At 41.6% G+C, this 18,671-nt stretch overlaps 1 protein-coding gene across 5 annotated transcripts in view; it reads left to right on the top strand.

The window, feature by feature from the left end:
* Psd3 (pleckstrin and Sec7 domain containing 3) overlaps window positions 1-18,671 on the top strand; it is a 447,179-nt gene that overhangs the window by 158,996 nt on the left and 269,512 nt on the right. For all 5 annotated transcript variants that reach the window (XM_052752396.1, XM_052752397.1, XM_052752400.1 and 2 more), the window contains 2 exons: window positions 7,457-8,549; window positions 12,483-12,878. In XM_052752396.1, coding sequence (XP_052608356.1) covers window positions 7,457-8,549; window positions 12,483-12,878 — 1,489 coding nt within the window. The remainder of the gene's footprint in view (window positions 1-7,456; window positions 8,550-12,482; window positions 12,879-18,671) is intronic.

Genomic DNA, 18,671 nt, shown 5'->3' with positions numbered 1-18,671 from the left:
AGTCCCACCTGGGCCCACAGCCACTCAGACCCAAATAAACACACAGAGGGTTATGTTAATTAAAACTGTATGGCCTAATGGCTCAGGTTATCTAGTTCTTATATCTTAAATTAACCCATTTCTATAAGTCTATACCTTGCCATGTGACTCGTGGCTTACTTGTACTTTTCATCCTGCTTCTCATGGCAGTGGCTGGCAGCGTCTCCTGACTCAGCCTTTCTGTTCCCAGAATTCTCCTCTCTGCTTGTCCTGTCTATACTTCCTGCCTGGCTACTGGCCAATCAGCATTTTATTTATTAACCAATCGGAGCAACACATTTACAGCATACAGGGCTTGGCGGGACCTGGGGATAAACATCCAGCTACAATAGAGCCTTGCCGTAAAACATCCTGGGACGGGTGGCCGCGCGCTGGCGTCTTTGTTCCAACCCAGTCCGTTCTGCGTGTGTTCTGCCTCAAGCCCTTCCCTCTGCATTGCCCAAGCCTCTGGTTGTCCTCAATCTGTTTATGCCCATGCTCTCTCCCCTCGGACGCCCTGCACTTGCCACTCATGTGTTGTGTGCTGTGTCAAACCCACACACCGTGTCTGACAGTGTTCTTTTGAATCCCCTATGTTTGTTACATAACAGATTATAGATACAAAGGTTTGCTGAGTGAGCGAATGAGTGCTGGAAACAGCGGCAATGTTTTGAAAAGGAGCAGAAAAACGAAACAAAACCTTGAAGTAAAAATTTGCTCAATTTCTTTCCTTCCTTTTAAGAAGTAATCATACTAGTATAGTGATTTCCATAGGAATTACTTCCATGGGCTAAATACAAAATTCCAGACAAAAGATGAGGATTAATATTTTGCAAAGTTTTGTTTGTTGTTAAAGGCAGTGGTGAGGAGATGTAAATAGCAAAAGGAAGCAGCTCTTGCAGTGTGACAACAAAAGGGTCCTCCCTTTGCAGGGAAAGACCCACTGAGTCCTGTGAAATGTCCTCTGAAGGACTGTGTATGGAGCCCATGGAACTTGTTTGGATGTAGAAACTACTACGAAGGATAGAAAGGATAGAAGAATGTTTGTTTTTGGTAACTTTACTGCTATTAAAAACAGTGACCTCACTACTTAGTGGCATCTGAATCTTTCCCACGAATTTATCCCTGTGAAGCTGGAGATTGTCAGTGTAGTCCAGACTCAGCTCTGGTTAGAGTGCGTTGTTTACACTGTTTGCACATCTTGCTTAGCTCCTTAGCCCCTTAGGTTGTTATTTGCCCTTGACTGTCTGTGCCAGTCTTTACTTACTAAAAGGTAAATGAAACTCAGTCAACTAGTTCTTCCTGGAGAATAAGCGTAGGCCAGGAGAGCTGGTGGAGGAGTAGAGCCTGCGAGGGGTTTCCATGTCTTTGAACTCTTTTGCTTGGACCAGTTGCCAGGTGGTGTCAGGCATCACAAGCATTTCCTACACTTGATGTACTTCCTTTTTCTGTCTGAACAACATTCCAGGAAAACTACTGCTCTTGCAGTGAAGGACTTAGCATACTTTTTGAGAGCCCGTTTCTCTATTTCTTTTGGTTACTTCCCTGGGCCAGTCCTTATTCTCTTGCTCATTTTAAAGATGAAAAATCAAGCTGTTGGGACGAAGGGGCCTCCCAGATGATGTCAGTTGACCCTTCTCTGTTCTTCTGAGTGAATTTCACTGTAGTAGATTGTGGTATGTGGATGACTTTAGTGTCACCGTGGTAGAGTTTCTTAAAATACTTCCTGGGTTAAAAATTGTAGCTGTTTAGAGGATAGAAAAGTAGCTCACTGGTTAAAAACTCCTCTGTTTTTCCAGAGGAACTGTTTGGATCTCAGCAGCAATGTTGGATGGCTCATAACTACAGCTGCAGTTCCCAGGGGATGCAGGCACGCGCACAGACATATACACACATACATAAATAAAAATAATAAAGTCTCTAAAAAATTGTAGCTCTTTGAACCTTAAAATGTGCATTAACACCATGCTTCTGATTTCGTGTATGTGAATAGCTAAAGTTCTGTTGGCATTTCCAGTGAGGGAAAGTGCTTCCTTTCTCTCAAGAGTTAAGGTTATCAAGGGAAGATTTAATTAAAGGTAGTGAATTGGAGTTAGATCTGAAAGGGTAAAAATAATATGATCATTTGAAATGAGAAGACGTATGTCAAGTAAAAAAGATATTGGAGAAAGGCAAAGGACAGTATGTAAAGTTCAGAATGGCCACATGGTTAACTTGACTTCCAGTATATGTCAGAATTCAAACCTTTTCAAGGGATGATGTCTGACACCCATTCTTCAGATCAGAAGCAATGACCTAACACTGGAAGGGGAGCTGGGAGAGACTGTAAGGCAAAGATAGGGTGGGGCTGAAAAAAGATGCAAACCTCTCTATTCACAGATAACAAGGTATTTTATGTAGAAGACCTCAAGAAATGTATAAAATACTATGAGATCTAAAACACAAGCTTAGCAAGGTAGTTAAGTGTAAGAGTAATAAATAGCATCCCAAAGTACTTTAATGCGGTAAGAATGCACAGTAGAAATTAATTGTTTTAGAAATCCACTCAATATTGTCAATAAGAATAAAATGAAAATAATAAGGTAATTAAAAATTTGTTCACAGAACTATTGCTGAAAGAAATTAAAGGAGATGAAATAATGGAAGGGCAGCCCTTGTAATAGTAATGTGGCTAAGAATGTAGTACACTATAGATTAATTGCCATTCTTGTTAAAAATCCCAACTGTCTGGTAGGTTGATCCCAAAATTCATATAGGAAATATAAGGGACCCAGAGTTGCCAGAACATTCTGGAAAAGAGAGAACAGAGTTGGGAGACTCTCCCAGGTCCACACTTTACCTATTGCAGAGCAGCAGTGGTCAAGACAGAAGAATGCTGGTATGAAGATCCAGCTCACTGTGATAGAATGGGGAGTTACAATAGAACCTTACTGTGTTGGTCAGTTGAGTATTCACAAAGGTATCAAGGCATTTAAATGAGCAGGGAGAATAGTCTTCTCAGCAAATAGTGCCGAGACAACTAGATGTCCACATGCACTAGAATGAACTTGAATTATACCATACACAGAGATTAACTTAAAAGAGCTAACCCTATAAAAGCTATTAAAATAAAATGGGAGTATATCTTTTTAACTTTGGATAAAATAGTGATTTGTTACATATAACAAAAAGATAATCAAACCAAAGAAAAACAGGTAAGTTAGACCTTAATCAAACTTACAAATTTTGTAACTTAAAAGGTGCTGCCAGTCAAGTAAAAAGACAACTCATAAGATGTTTATAAGAATTTTTTATAATTAAATAATAAAAAGACATAAATATTGTAAAATGGATAAAAGATCTGGACAGACAAGTCTTCAAAAAAGACATACAAATGGCAAACATGGTAAGATGTTCAGTGTCATTAGTTAGCAGTGCAATCAGAAGCATGGTGAAATGCCATGCTATACCTTTTAGGGAGGTTATCCATGATCAATGTCTAGTGGAACCCTAGACACCCTGGCAGCAAAGCAACATAGTGCAGTTGCTCTGGAAAGCCATCCCACACTTTCTTTTTTTTTTTTTTTTTTTTGGTTTTTCGAGACAGGGTTTCTCTGTGTAGCTTTGCGCCTTTCCTGGGACTCACTTGGTAGCCCAGGCTGGCCTCGAACTCACAGAGATCCGCCTGGCTCTGCCTCCCGAGTGCTGGGATTAAAGGCGTGCGCCACCACCGCCCGGCTTCCCACACTTTCTTAAAACACTAGAAATATGTCCACCCGCTGACCGCAAAATGCCACTCTTAACCATGAGAACTCAAAATATATGTTGATACAGAGATTTATATACAAATTTGTTACATATAATAGCCAAAAGGGAAGCAACCCCCAAATATTTATTAGTTAATGAGTGAATAACGAAAGTATGTTATTCTGTGTAATTAAATAAAATGTGATGGAAAAGGGTGATAAAATTCTGACTCATAATTATAACTTGAATCATCCTGAAAACAGTGTTGTTGTGGCAGAAATGAGAAGAGAATGCCATTTATTGTATGAATGACCTTATGTGCAGTGTTCATAATACCTATGTCCATAGAGATAAAGAAGGCGGTGCTTGCCAAGGAGAGAGGAAAGAGCACAGTGCAAAGTGATTGCTAATGGATACGGGATTTATTTTAGGGGTAATGAGAAAGTGGTGATCATTGCATAATTTTGTGAGTATATTTAAGACTGGTTAATGTTGTTGCTTGTTTTTTCCTCTTTTGCTCTTTTGGGGGCCTGCCACCCAGTTCCCAAATAAATACACACTTATGAATGCCCTGCCTTAGGTTGTCTTATTTCTAGCCAGCTTTTCTTAACTTAAATTATTGCATATCCCTTTGCCTCTGGGATTTTTCCTTTTCTTACTTCTGTGATCTTACTGTCACTCTGGTTGGCTGGGTGGCTGGGTGGCTGGGTGGCTGGCCCCTAGTGTCTTCTTCTCCTTCCTTTTCTTGCCTCTCCATCTCTCTTGCTTCCCCTTCTATTTATTCTCTCTGCCTGCTAGTTGATCCTATCCTTTGTCCTGCCTTGCTATTGGCTGTTCAGCTCTTAATGAGACCAATCAGGTGTTTTAGACAGGCAAAGTACACAGCTTCACAGAGTTAAACCAATGCAACATAAAAGAATGCAACACATCTTTGCATCATTAAAACAAATGTTCCACAGCATAAACAAATGTAACACATCTTAAAATAATATTCCACAACAACTTAATATTAAAAGGGAAAAAAATCAAAGTCCCACTACATTATTTTTAAAAACATAGCATTTATTTATTTAATTTTATTTATTTATTTATTTATTTATTTATTTATTTATTTATTTATTTATTTATTTTTGGTTTTTCAAGACAGGGTTTCTCTGTGTAGCCTTGGAGCCTGTCCTGGATCTCACTCTGTAGACAGGGTCTACTGCGTTTTTCTGACTGGCCTGTAACTTGCTATGAAGACCAGGCTGGCCCTGACTCACTGTGATTCTTCTGTTTCTGCCTCCTGGGTTCTGGGATTAAAGGCTGCACTGTCATGCCCAGCTAAAATTTATAATGTTTATTGAATTTGTTCTCTGACAATTTCATACATGCATAAAGTGCATTCTGATTATTGTAACCCCCACCTTCTAATCAGTCTCCGACCTCATTACTCCTTCCTCCTTACTGGTCCTTTTTCCATATTCAGGACTTACTTTGTTGGTTTGGTTGTTGTTATTTTGAGATCCACTGAGTTTAACCAGGATCATTTGTGTGACTATGGGTTTGGAACTATTTGTTGGAGCCTGGTGGGCTCCTCAATTGCACAAACAAAAACAGTGACTGCCCTGTCCCAGAATCCACCAGTAGCCAATAGCTCAGCAAGCAGGGGTAGGCCCAGAAGGCCCTTCCCTGATCCATGATTGACTGTTGTAGGCCCAGAGTCTTGTGTAAGCCTATTGCAGACAGGCACAGCTATTGAGATTATTTTGTGCCCAGAAGGCAGAAGTTCATAGCCCTTTTCTCTATCTTTTGGCTCTGAAGTTCATTCTTGCCTCTCTTCTGCAATGATCCCTGAACCTTAGAGGGGGTGGTGTAAATGTCCTGCTTAGGGCTAAGCAATCAACTGTCACTTCTCAGCACCTTGAGCAGCCATGTACCTCTGCATTTACCTCTGTTCATTGCAGAGGGTTGGTTCTCTTGGTTAGGGCAGGGAGTAGCATTTTATTTTGGGTATAAACATAAACACTTAGAGGCAATCAACTACATTGTTTATTGAAAAAAATTAAAATGTCAATGTATTTCCAAGGGAAAGGGACTCCAGTTGTTTAGCTGTCTAAAGCCAAGGTTTGAAAAGTTGCTTCCTTTCAGAGTTAGGAAAGTATATCTCATTAGTTCCATCAAGAGAACCTGTAGGTACTTCAGGGGTGTGCCTGAGATTGTATACTGTTTGTTTCAAATTTAATGATGAAAATATTCCAAATTGTTCAAAGTGGAGTACAAAACAACCTATATGCTCAGATATACTATTACTCTTTACCAAATTTTAGTATGTGGGGAATATCATATCTTATGTTAACACATGCTTTCAAGTTACCCCATTTTGTTTATGCCTCCAGCCATGTCTTTCATGCTCCATGTGTGTATATTCAGACATTTATCAACTGTTTTATTAACTGCTTTGCTAAAGAGGAAGCTTGTGTCTCTGCAGTGGCTCATAAGCAACGAAAGTTCTCTTTCATAAAATAGAAGTTAGTATACCATAGATGAGGATTTTCCTGATTCAGTAACAAAAACCAAGTGCAGAGGGAGGTTGGATACTGACCTAAGTTATTTCCCATAAAAACTTTCATTTAAAGAATTTCCCTGTTTTCAGGTCTCTGATTGGGAAATATAAATTTTATTGATTATAATAAATATCCTAATTAAATATTGTTTCCTTTGCTTTATATACTGGAATTCATCATATAATGCAATTAAATTTTATGCAGTTGGTAACCTTATATGTGAACTCTCAAAATGTTGCACTCATGCAACAGAAAATAGAATGGTGGTCATCAGGCTGAGGACAAGGGTAGAGACTATGGAGATGTCCATCAGTGGATACACGATTTCAGTTAGAAATAAATCCAAGAAATATGTTTTACAATATAGTGATTACAGTTAATCATGACTGCTTGAAATTACTGAAAGAGTAGTCTCTAAGTATTTTTAACATTAAAAATATATATACCAATTATGTGAGGTAATTGATATATACTTATTAGATTAATTTAGTCATTCCACAATGATATAGATATATGTCAAATTACCTTGAAAAATATATGTAACTTTTATTTATTAATTAAGAAAATAAATAAAACGCAAAATAATTACACACAGTTGAAATCCTGGAAACCCTTCTCAGCATTGTGTTTCCTCCTACACGTGGACCTCGCTGTCACTCCTCAGGGAAGCTTTAAAAATGTCCCCCTCCCTGGACTATGACAGGGAAGAGCAGACTTCTAGCTGGAAAATATTTACTGACTTTGAATAAATCTTTCCTTTTCTGAGGTCCAGTCTCAGATTTCATGGCGTATTTGTAAGGCTGCTTGGGGCTATGTCCCACATCAATATTTATTATTTCATCAGTGGCATTTGGATGATGGTACTTCCCCTAATTTTCATATTTGTACATATGAAGGAACTGAGTTATTACAGTCTCATTTCTGGGACTTCCTGAGAAGTCGGGTTAATACGGTGTGAGCCACTTTTCTGCCTCCTCCTATGTAGAACTTCTGTGGTGATGAATGTGTATGCTGAGTAGAAGGAGCCACTGCAAGGTTAGTGAAAGCGTGTGTTGCAGGGTTGGGTGGAAAGAAACAGTAGACAGTTATTGCGAACCTACCGTGTGTGAGATTCATGAATACATAGGAGACCCTGATGTCATGTCTCCATTCTGTTCCGATCCTAGGCGATCATGGAGGAAGCACTTTACTCCCACCGACGGTCACAAATGAATTTCCAGAATATGGGACCATGGAAGAAGGAGGAGGGGAAGGCCTGAGAGCCTCTCTAGACTTTGATACCAAGTCTCTGCCATGCCACCCGCCAGAGCAGCAGGGTGTCCATCTTCTTGCTGGACAAGACTCTACGCTCAACAGTGTTACAGAAGGACCAAATAATGCCCCTCAGTGTCACCCTCAGGAACAAAGTTTACAACCCATTGACTCTTTAATTTCTGCTCTGAAAGCTACAGAAGCCAGAATAGCTTCAGGAACATTTCAGGCTACAAAGGTACTGGACAAAGATGCTAAGTTTTCAGGTCAGCAGGTGGATAAAGAGCTGAGTACTGCCGGTCATAAGCCACAGAGAGCCCACAGAACATTCCCTGCCGGACCAGGCAAATCACCAGGTTTACCTCTTTCAGTGGAAGTACCAACGGAGGGAAAGTTTTCTTTGAGCATCCAGGAGGATCTGACTGCACTCTTACCTGAAGAAGCTCAGGCAGACCTGTCCCAGATAACTAATTACAGGAAACAAGGGCCTCTCTGTGTGCAGGAGCCAGTATGTCCCATGTCCACCCTGCGGAGCTCAACAGGGAGCCAGAACCCTGTAGACAGAGTTGGTGTTTTGAAAGACCAGAGGTCTGACCTTGGAAGAGCGCACCCTAGAGGGTGTGATTCGAGTGGCTTCCTGGGCCGCCAAGGCCGGATCAAACATGTAGAGTTTCAAGGAGTAGAGATATTGTGGACCGGAGAGAAGGCGGAGACCCAGCATCCTGTAGGCTTTGAGAAATCACCGGAAAGGACAGCGTCTCCTGTGAGCAAGGAGTTTGCCAAAGGGCCAAGCTATTCCAGCTCAGCGGCTGGTTTGTGCAGCAATTCTGTTAATTTAACTGGAAGTGTTTGGGATGAAACCTGGAAAGTTCCTTCAGCAAGGCCTGGCACGAGCTTGGGGACATTGACCCCCGTGCCACTTGCTGAGAGTGGAGAGGATGAAGTCTTCCTGCAGGAAAGCAAAGAACACCTTGAGGAGAGCTTTGATACCCAGGGAGACAAGGAAAGGTGAGCTCCAGAGTTGTCATGCTATTTGCGATGCCTGGAACATGTTATAGATTTTTACTGTCCTGGCTTGATGTGGGAACTCACTACATAGGTCCATAGCCTCACCTTAACAGCCAGTTTGCTTTGCAAGGTTTATTCCATTTACCTGGAGTCAACTGTGATGTTCAAAAATATTAAGTGGAGGATTCTAGAAATAAATAATTCATGTTTTATGTAACTTTTATTACAGTGTATTGTTACAGTTGTTCCATTTGTTATGATTATTAAATCTCTTGCTATGGCTAATATGCAGTAACTTTATTATAGGTATGCATGTATAGGAATGAAATATTTAGGAATCGCTATAGTCTTTGGTTTCATACCAATGGCAATTTATCCCTATGCTTAAATGGGAGGGCTGCCATGCTCATTGTCCTTATTGTCACAGAGTGGAAGATACATTAGTGTAATTAGGCTTTTCTTCGATTCCAGTTTCTAAGACAGGAAAGTCATCATGTCATAAAGCTGTCTTTTAGACAAGGGTCAGGGCAGCCATGCTGAAGAGACTGAACATGCCCCTTGCCGATGTGGATGTGTTTTTGACATGTCCTGTGGAGTCACTGCAGCCCATCTGTGGCCTTCCTCTGAGTGCAGACAGTGGTTGCAGTGCAGCATGCATCCAGCCTGTAGTGCAGCCTGCTTTCCTGTATGAATATAGAGGTTTGGGCCATGCAGATCTTGGGGGTGTGAAAGGACATCGCAGAAGGTCAGAGGTGGAGTGGACTCCAATTCTCTTGTTCCATGATATTCACAAATGAATCCCTTCTTCTCACAAATAGCATGGGTTTTGATACTTGGCCTGGGTTAAGTAAACTTGACATTTCCTGATATTTTCTAGCCTTCCTCAGTATTTCTTACATCTCTTCCACCTTAGAGCCTGGTTAGATAGAAGACACAACTGTCTTTCTTCAGTCCTTCTGTTCATATCTGATCATTGCTTTTGACAAGTCATCTGTTGTGTTCTGCACTGCTATACTTTGAATGTTAGCCTTCTTTTCATCTGTCATTCCTCACTGAACATATTATAGTTTTTATAAGTGGTTCTCAACCTGTGGGTCATGACCCCTCTGGGGTTGAATGACCCTTTCACAGGGATCGCCTAGGACTGTTGGAGGAAAACACAGACATTCACACTATGATTCATAACAGTAGCAAAATTACAGTTATGAAATAGCTATGAAAATAATTTTATGGTTGGGGTTTACCACAAGAGGAACTGTATTAAATGATCACAGCATTAGGAAGGTTGAGAACTACTAGTATATATGCTAAAAAATATGTCAAGCCCGAAGGAGTGTGTGTGTGTGTGTGTGTGTGTGTGTGTGTGTGTGTGTGTGTGTGGTGTGTTTGTGTATGTGTGTGTCTTTTCCTCTGCAGTTGACACATTTAAGATGATGTTCCTTTGGAGTGACTATCAGGATCACAAAACCCCTCCCTTCTATTAAAAGTAGTCTTGATATATGGCTCTTGTCTTTGCATCACTCTGAAATGTGCACTTTTACTGCTGTTCAGATTAGTAATTGATTGCTCCCCGCCTCTTCCCTCCCCTCCCCTCCCCTCCCCCTTCCCTTTTCTTCCCTTCCCTCCCTTTCCTGTCTCTCTTCTTCCCTCCCCTCCCCTCCCCTCCTCTTCCCTCCCCTTCCCTTCTATTTCCTCCCCTCCTCTTCCCTCCCCTTCCCTTCTATTTCCTCCCCTCCTCTTCCCTCCCCTCCTGTCCCCTCCCCTCCCCATTCCCTTCCCTTTCCTTCCTTCTTCTCCCCATCCGCTCCCCTTCCCTCCTCTTCCTTCCCTTCCCTTCCTTTCTATTCCCCTCCCTCCTCTTCCCTCCCCTCCCCTCCCCTCCTCTTCCCTTTCCTCCCTTCCCTCCCTCCCCTTCTCTCCCCTCCCCTCCCCTTCTCTTCCCTCCCCTCCCCTCCCCTTCCTTTTTAGTCTAGAAATGTTTTCAAGCTGCTTGTTGTGTCCCTGACCCTGTTAGATGTTGGACATAAAAGATTAGGGAAAGTACTCGAGAGAGAACCCTGGTCTGTGGACTTTAGTACTAAATATACAAATTGACCACATAAACACCATCTGGGTACTGTGAAGGGAAAGAACAGAGATCTCCTGGAGAGATAAGCTTGAATGGAAAGAAAGAGGCTAAGTCAGGTGGCAGCTTGGGTAAGATCTTTCTGTAAACAAGTTAATTAAGTGAGAGACTTGAGAACTGAGGCAGTTGGCCAGGGAGAAAATGGGGAATGAGGTCTGTACAGGATCTTTGTTTTACTTTAAGACAATGAAAAGGCTTTGAGAGGGGTAAGTCCAGAAAATTATTTGGTACACAATGGAATGGCAATAAATTAATACGAACAAAGACAGCCATACCATTGAGTGTGGAGTCTGCTAATACTTAGGAATCATTTATGAGACATTTAATCCTCTTCCTTATTTCTGCTTTATTTCCTATTTGAAGGAGTCTGAGGTGCAGAGAGGTCAAGTAAGTCACCTAAAATTACATAGCAAATAGGCAGCAAAGCAGTGAATCAATTCTGTGTTTTCTAACTCACTTACCTAGGTTGTCTGAATGTTCATCTTCATCTTTGAAGACCACGCTAGATATTCTTCACATCTCTATGCTAACATTGATGCCCCACTCCTTCATATTCATGACCAAGTTGTATCTAGCTTTTTATGATTTTGGCTGTCTTTGCAAATGCCAAGTTTATCAGCTTTTTAAAAAATTCTTTTTTTAAGATGATAATTTTCCCCTTCTCTTCCCCTTCTCCAAACCCTCCCGTATACTCTCCTAGCTCTCTTTGAAATTCATTCTCCTTTTTTAAAATTGTTGTTAAATGCGTATATACATATATATGTTACATACATGTATAGAATATACATATATGTTCCTAAATACATAAATAATAAAACCTGCTCAGTTTATATAGTGTTGCTTGTATGTATGTCTTCAGGGTGGACCATATGTATTGGATAACTCATTGGTAGGAATATCAAGTTACACCCATAAAATCTCATGAGCTGAACAAGGACAACAACAGACGTGTTAATGTGGACGGGAACAGGGGTGGAGAAGCCCAGGAGACCTTAACTCTACCCAAAGGACTAAAGGCAACTAAGGAATACTGTGATCCAGAGAAATAGTCCTCTCCAGGGAAGAGCACAGTTGTTGGTAGCTTTTTAGAAGTTTACTTCCCTGCTGTGAGCCTGAAGTCTCTGCAGTTCTACTTTGTGTCAGCAGAGGGCAGCATCTGGACTCAGACAGCTTCCTCCCCCAGAGCATCTGGTTTCTAAGTATTAATAGCCAGTGAGAGTTCTGTGCATTTTTTACTGATTGTTTACTGTATCAAATTTACATAATATTTATGTGCTTCTCTTATAATTAATGATTATAGTTAAATGATCTGGTTGAAAAGAAAATTTAATATTTTTTCAAATATGCACTATTAGAAGATATAGGAAACTAGTTTGAAACTTTATTGAATTGCTTACAGATAAGTGATGTGTATTAAGAATATTTTAACCTTGGGTTGGAGATGTAGCTTAGTAGTAAGGGCACTTGTTTTTACAGAGGACCTGGGTTCAATTCCCATAGAGGTTCACAACCATCCATAATTCCAATTTCAGAGGATCTGATATCCCCTTCTAACTTCTGTGGGCTCCAGAAATGCATGAGGCACATACATACATTCAGGCAAAACACTCACAAAATAATATAGAGAGAATATTTTAACCTAAGTAAGTTTCATATCTTCCTTCCCAAATATGTTACTAAGCTGTAAGTTTGGTGGATATAACAGTTAGATTTATACAACACAATCTTTTCTCTATGGTTAGTTGAAAGCAGGAAAGTGAAAAGAAAAAAGTTAATATTGAAAATTTTCACTATTACTAATTTTCCAGGTTTCTCGAACAAGAGGAGCACCTTAGGGGAGGAGATGATGATATTCTTGGGCCCGGATATACGGAGGACTCCACTGATGTATACAGCAGCCAATTTGAAACCATTTTGGACAACACTTCCTTATACTACAGTGCAGAGTCATTAGAGACACTGTACTCGGAACCTGATAGCTATTTTAGCTTTGAAATGCCGCTTACGCCAATGATACAGCAGCGCATTAAAGAAGGTGGCCAGTTCTTGGAGAGGACCTCTATGGGAGGACATCAGGATGTCCTGAGTGTGTCCGCAGACGGTGGGATCGTGATGGGTTACTCTACCGAGATCAGCAATGGACTGCATGATTCTGCCAACTCTGTCTACAGGAAAGGTCCTCAAGAGATTGCCTCCTGGGGAAGGTAGCAGTGCCATTCTCATTCATTTCCTGCTTGTGGGGTTTTTTGTTTTTGTTTTTGTTTTTTTGTTTTTCTGGGTGGTAATCTCTCTTTGGGAAATCTATGTGGAGGGTATATTTTAAATGAATCTGGCAAGTTTCTGTGGATATGAGCAAATGATTGCGTAGATGGAAATTTGGGATTCAAGAGAATGCCAGTTACACCTTAGTGATTTGTCAAATTGGCAAGCTGTGGGCCTTTCCTGGGTTACTCTATGTGAACGGAGACTGAGCCAATAGTTGGAGTGAGTAGACGTTTGCTCTGATGTGCAGCACTGTAGACAGCGGCTGGGGTCATAGAAAGAGCCTTTAGTCTCACGTTGGCAAGGTATTTACTCCCTCTGTCTTACCATGGACATCCATCTTGAGATAAAATGACAGCCTAGGCAGGGTACGTGCTCCATAGCTGTCAATCTGGCGTTGTGCGTCTCCTTGCGGATATCCGTCATTTCACCTACTTTTCCTGCCACCTTGGTTCCTCTGTCTGCCGTTTAGCATCTCTGTCAGCAGGAAGGGAAAGCTACACCTTGTAAGTTTTAGGAGTTGAGTTTTGAAATGTGTTTTCTATGTATGTATCTGGAGATGGGAAGGTTAAATGAGGACAAGTACTTAGAGGTGTATGAAAAATGTCAATGCTTTCTTTTCTCCTTGAAATTCTGTTCACATTGCAGCTCTCCAGTAAATCTCTCTTTTCCAACAGTCTGCCATGTGCTCGAAGCAGAGTTTTCAGGACCTTTGGAGGGACAGATTCAGAACCAGCACATTTCAAGACTGTAGTTGTTTCCCTGTGGAATGCGTAGTGATTGCCTTGGGTCATGGTGAGATAATGAAAAGTACCTAAGTCTCAAAAGGACAAGGTTTTACCTGACCTAGTGATACATTCTGAAACCTGGTTTGATTTTGTTTTCAAAATAGGGATAGTGATACCCTGTGTACTGTATAGCTATGAGAATTAAAGGGTTAATATAGCTGAAAGCACCTAGCAAAGGCTCTGACTGCCACATTTAGACTCTCTGTGTCATGAAGAGGGGTGCCTCTAAAGAGGGGCACCCCTAAGAGAAGGATGTCTCCAGGTATGTGTCACTGGGAGAAGAATGCCCCCAAAGAAAGGAGATTCTTGAGAGCAAGCATTCCTAGAAGAGAAGTGTGCCTGTGAGCAGCATGTTCCTGGAGTGTCTCTGGCTGCATTGTCCTGGAGAAATGTGTCGGTCTCTCAATAGTGCGTGCCACTTTAGTCTCTTGTGACTGTAAATTTTGATAAAATGCTGTAGATCATGTATGTAAAAGAATTCAATGTATCTCCAACCCAACTTTCTGGGGCATATAGAAGGTTTTTATGTTGCAGACAACATTAGGTCAAGAGCTAAGGTGGTTTGCAAAGGCTGTGACCTCTACCACAGAAGCCCCAGGAAAGATGTCAGGGAAGATAACAGATCAGAGCCAGTGGGCAGCCCAGAAAAGATGGATGGAAGGCTTCTTCATTTGTAGCTTCTGTACCTCGACTTGGCGGCATAGGTGCTGTCTTAACTAGGGGTTACTTTTGTTGTAATGAAACATCGTGACTAAAAGCAACTTGGGGAGAAAGGGTTTATTTCACTCACAGTTCCATGTAATAGTTCATCATCAGAAGCAAAGGTAGGGACTTGAGTGGGGCAGGAACCTGGAGGCAAGAGCTAATGTAGAGACCACGGAGGGGTGCTGCTTACTGGCTTACTCATCATGGTTTGCTCAGCCAGTTTTCTTAGAGAACCCAGGACCACCAACCCAGGGATGGCACCACCCACAATGGGCTGGACCCTTCCCCATCAATCAGTAACTAAGAAAACGCCCTATTGCCAGATCTTATGGAGGCATTTTCTCAGCTGAGGTTCCCTCCTTTCAGAGAACTCTAGCTTGTGTCCAGGAGACACAGAAGCAGCAAGCACAGGTCCCAATCCTCGGTACGGACAGAGTTAAGGACTGAGAGTCTGAGTAGCTCCTAGTGTTTTACCATGTCAGAATCGGTAATGATGTCTGTTGGCTGAGGTAAAATGTCAGCTGTGTCACCTGCCTGTGGCAAAAAGACCAAATCCCAGTGCAGAAAGAAGCATCTTAGAGGAGCTTCCTCCTGCAGGACTCCTGACCAGGTCATCCTTCCTTCCGTGTGCACTGCCAGTGGCTGGGACCGAGCTCCTTGCTGGGCACTTCTTTCTAGTGTTCTTTGAGTTGGCTCAAGGGAATAGGTAGGTAGAGGTAGACAGAGTTTTACAGCTTGGAAGGGACCTTATAAAACATTATTTATAACAACAACAATAACAACAAACCAGTGTCCTGGTTTGGCTGGGGGACTCACCCAAAGCCATGTGACTTGGTAGTGACAGATCCTGTACCTGACTTCAGGCTGCTTAACTGCTTAGATGAGTGTTTTCACTGTCTTGTCCTTCCAGGTCTTTTATATAATTATTGTTTTTACATAACAGTTATTTCTTTCTTGTTCTCTTTCCTTTCTATACAGACAGATGCCTGAATTGGTCTGTTTTCAAGAACTTAGTTCCAAATGCTCAACTGGTTGCTGCTGTTCTTGTTGTTGTTAGTGTCGTTTGTGTGGGGTGTGCATGTGTCTATGTGTGCATGTGTGTGTGTGTGTGTGTGTGTGCATGTTTATGTGTGTATATGTGTGCATGTGTGTGTAGGAGAATTGTTTGGGAGTGGTCAGTGTAACAGAAGTCCCTTTGCTCTTTCAATTTTGGTAGCCAGGAGGAGATGGCATTTCCCTGCTGCTCTCCCACATATGTCAAAGAAGAAAATTCCTTAGAACTCTCATATTCCAATATTTAGCTGGGACGGTTCACTGTTTGAGTCCTTATCCTACTCTATGCATTTTGAAGTATTACATATAAATAAAGAAGTCTGCTGAGGTCTTGGATCCACTTTGGACAGGAATAGTTAAATTCATCCAGGATGCTCTGACTGTCTGCTGGCTAGGAAGCTGCCTGTCAGCAGGAAATAACTCACCTCGCCCTGCTATGTAATGCAATATTTTTAATGAAGGAGCGAAGAGTAGCATCCTCTCCCTTAGTGGTCCAGCTGGGGAGCCTCAGGCCCCCAGGGTTCAGCAGTGCTGTGTGAAGTCCAGTCACATGGCTCCAGAATTAGAAAGGATAATTAGAGACTTACAGTCACACATGTCCCCATGGGTTCCTTTGTGTCTGGGTGTTTCTCTCTCGCAGGCCTATCAGTCGAGGACCACAACTCCAACCAGTAAGTTCTGTCTGACCTGAAGACACAAATGTCATGTCATCAACAGTCATGGTGAATAATGTCCTTTTCTGTTGAGCTTGGGTTTGGTTTGGACAGAGGCAAAGAGAGATTGCAAATACTGGAATCTGTCAGCAGCTTCTTTTCTGGTTCTCTCAACTCTAAGAAACTGCCTTTAAAATATGCTTTGTAGTGTGAAAAGTACGTTTTACAGCTCAGCTTCTTAGATTTTTCTCTCAGGATATGAGTTCGGCAGCGGAGGTGAATTGCATCTGTGAGCAGCTGATATGCCTGAGGGAAGTGCTTCACTGTTCAGTACCCTGAAGTTGATATCTGTGGGGTTTTTTGCCACCTTCTTGTCCTTCCTCCTCCTTCCTTTCCAATGGAATGCTATGCTATTTCTTCTGAAGCCTTTTTCTTTCCTCGATGCCTTTCTGCTTGGGAAGACGTAACTTGAAATAGCAGTGATAAAGAAATTGGTTGAAGTATAATTTAAAAAAAATTAGCATCCCAGTTTGAAAGCTGAAAGGAATCTCCATATGCCTAATTGTTAAAGTAAGAGAATACAATGATGTGGTGTTAGTTTAGCTGGCACTAGAGTAAAATGTTAGTTTTATTGGGTCTCAGAAGGCTTCTGGAACTCTGAGCTTCTCATCTGTGCTTAGGGATAGGACACTCAGCTGCCTCCTGGGTTAGTGGTAGGTAGATGTAGCTCCAGTGATCTCTTACAGTTTTTTTTATAGTCTATAAAGTTTTGTCTCTGCAGAAAAGGAGGTACTCATTTTTGTCTTCCTAACCTTCTGAAGTGGCTGTAGTGATGAAGTTAGTATTTTACCACTTGAGAGTTCCTGTAAAGTTCACAGTCAGTCAAACCTGATTTTGAACCTTAGTTATCTAGTAGGGCTGTTTGTATTTGTTAGTTATTTGGCAGGTGTGAATATGTGTTGTTTATAAAGTCTAGGAATCTCCCCCTAGTGGAAAATGAAGTGAATAGTAACTGTTGCCAAGGAAGAAGTAACGAAAGAGAAGAAGCGAAAGAAAACCAAGAACGGACAGTCAAGTGGCTGCCGTGTCCGATGCTGGGGCAGTGAATGAGATCACTGCTAACAAGAGGAGTGGCCTGGAGTCAAGCAGCCACACCTCAGCCCTCTAGCTGCCCTCAGAGCGGCCAGCACAGACTGTCCAGCCCTGAGCGTGCAGAGGCTTCCTGCAACATCACTTTCCTATACAAAGCATTATTCACCAAGGGGGCAGTAGGGTCGGGGGGGTGGGACATAAACTTGGGGATTGTGGGCCTTTTCATCTTGGCATTCCATCTTTTCATTTGTGGAAACTCATTCCTTGTTGGTAAAGTAGAAATATCCCTACCAACCAACTGAGTTTGGGTATATGAATTTGCTGAGTAATTGTCCGAAAAATAATAGGAAAATAGATAAGAAAAATCTTGGTAAAGAAAAAAAAAAAGCACAAAGATTGGGTCAGTGTTTCAATATGGGGCAGGTGGGGTTGGTCAAAGTGACCTTAGATTTCATGCATGGATGACACACAGTATCCAGAAACTCTCATATTCAGTTAAGGGCAGAATCGCTATTTGTAGGCGTCACCTGGCAAGTTCAGCTTTAAACATGTTACATTTGAGACATGCAATGATTAGTCATTGATGAAGGGCTGGTGGAATGTAGGATTGAAGGTCCCTAGGAGACTGTGGAATCAACCTTTTAGTGACTTGCAGTTTTCAAAGGGAGTGGGATGAGTGAGGCTGCTTACACATAGGAGAGCCTGGGTGATCCTGGTGTGTCCTTAATTTTTATACAAAATGTCGTTTACAAGGGCTTTGCATATTTTGGTCCGAGGGTTGAGATGTTGGCTTCTTGGATATCTTTTATGAAACACAACTTCAGGTGATAAAGGTATGGAGGAGGTGGGAGTTCTGACAAGGAGTCACGACTTTAAATGAAAAACTTGGTTACATTTCTCGTGGCTGAGATGCTGTAACATCCTTTATCCAACTTCAGTGTAATGTTTTTGTTGTCATTTTTTGGTGGTGGAGATTTTTACATTCTAATCTAATCCAATCTAATCTAATAGATGTTACCATTTTAATTCAGAATTAATTAGCTTCTCAATCAAAATACATAGAGCCAGGCCTGGTGGTACATGTTAGGATCCCAGCATGCAAGAGGATTAGGAGTTTAAGACCAGCCTCAACTACCTAGTGAGTTCAAGGTTCACCTGTCCTGGCCTACATGAGATACTTCCTCAAAAAACTAAAAGCAGTTTGTAAGAAAAATGGAAAATTGAGAATACAGTTGCATCTTTCTAGAACAAACACGAACTTGTGACTTTCTGCTTTGTACAGATTCTGTCAGGGATTCCTTAATGTGTATGCTGGGCACATGTAGAGAAAAGCATTTCAGTGTTTACTTTCTTCAGCTTGAAACAGGCTCTTTGCAATTAACATCAATGGATTTGCAAAACACAATCTATCCATCCATTAGTGCTGACGCAGTGGCACAGTGAG

This window comes from Peromyscus californicus, unplaced genomic scaffold (genome assembly GCF_007827085.1).
Source record: "Peromyscus californicus insignis strain IS unplaced genomic scaffold, ASM782708v3 Scaffold_23__1_contigs__length_62951481, whole genome shotgun sequence".
In the NCBI taxonomy this organism is placed as follows: Eukaryota; Metazoa; Chordata; class Mammalia; order Rodentia; family Cricetidae; genus Peromyscus; species Peromyscus californicus.
This window is presented reverse-complemented; position numbering and strand designations above follow the sequence as displayed.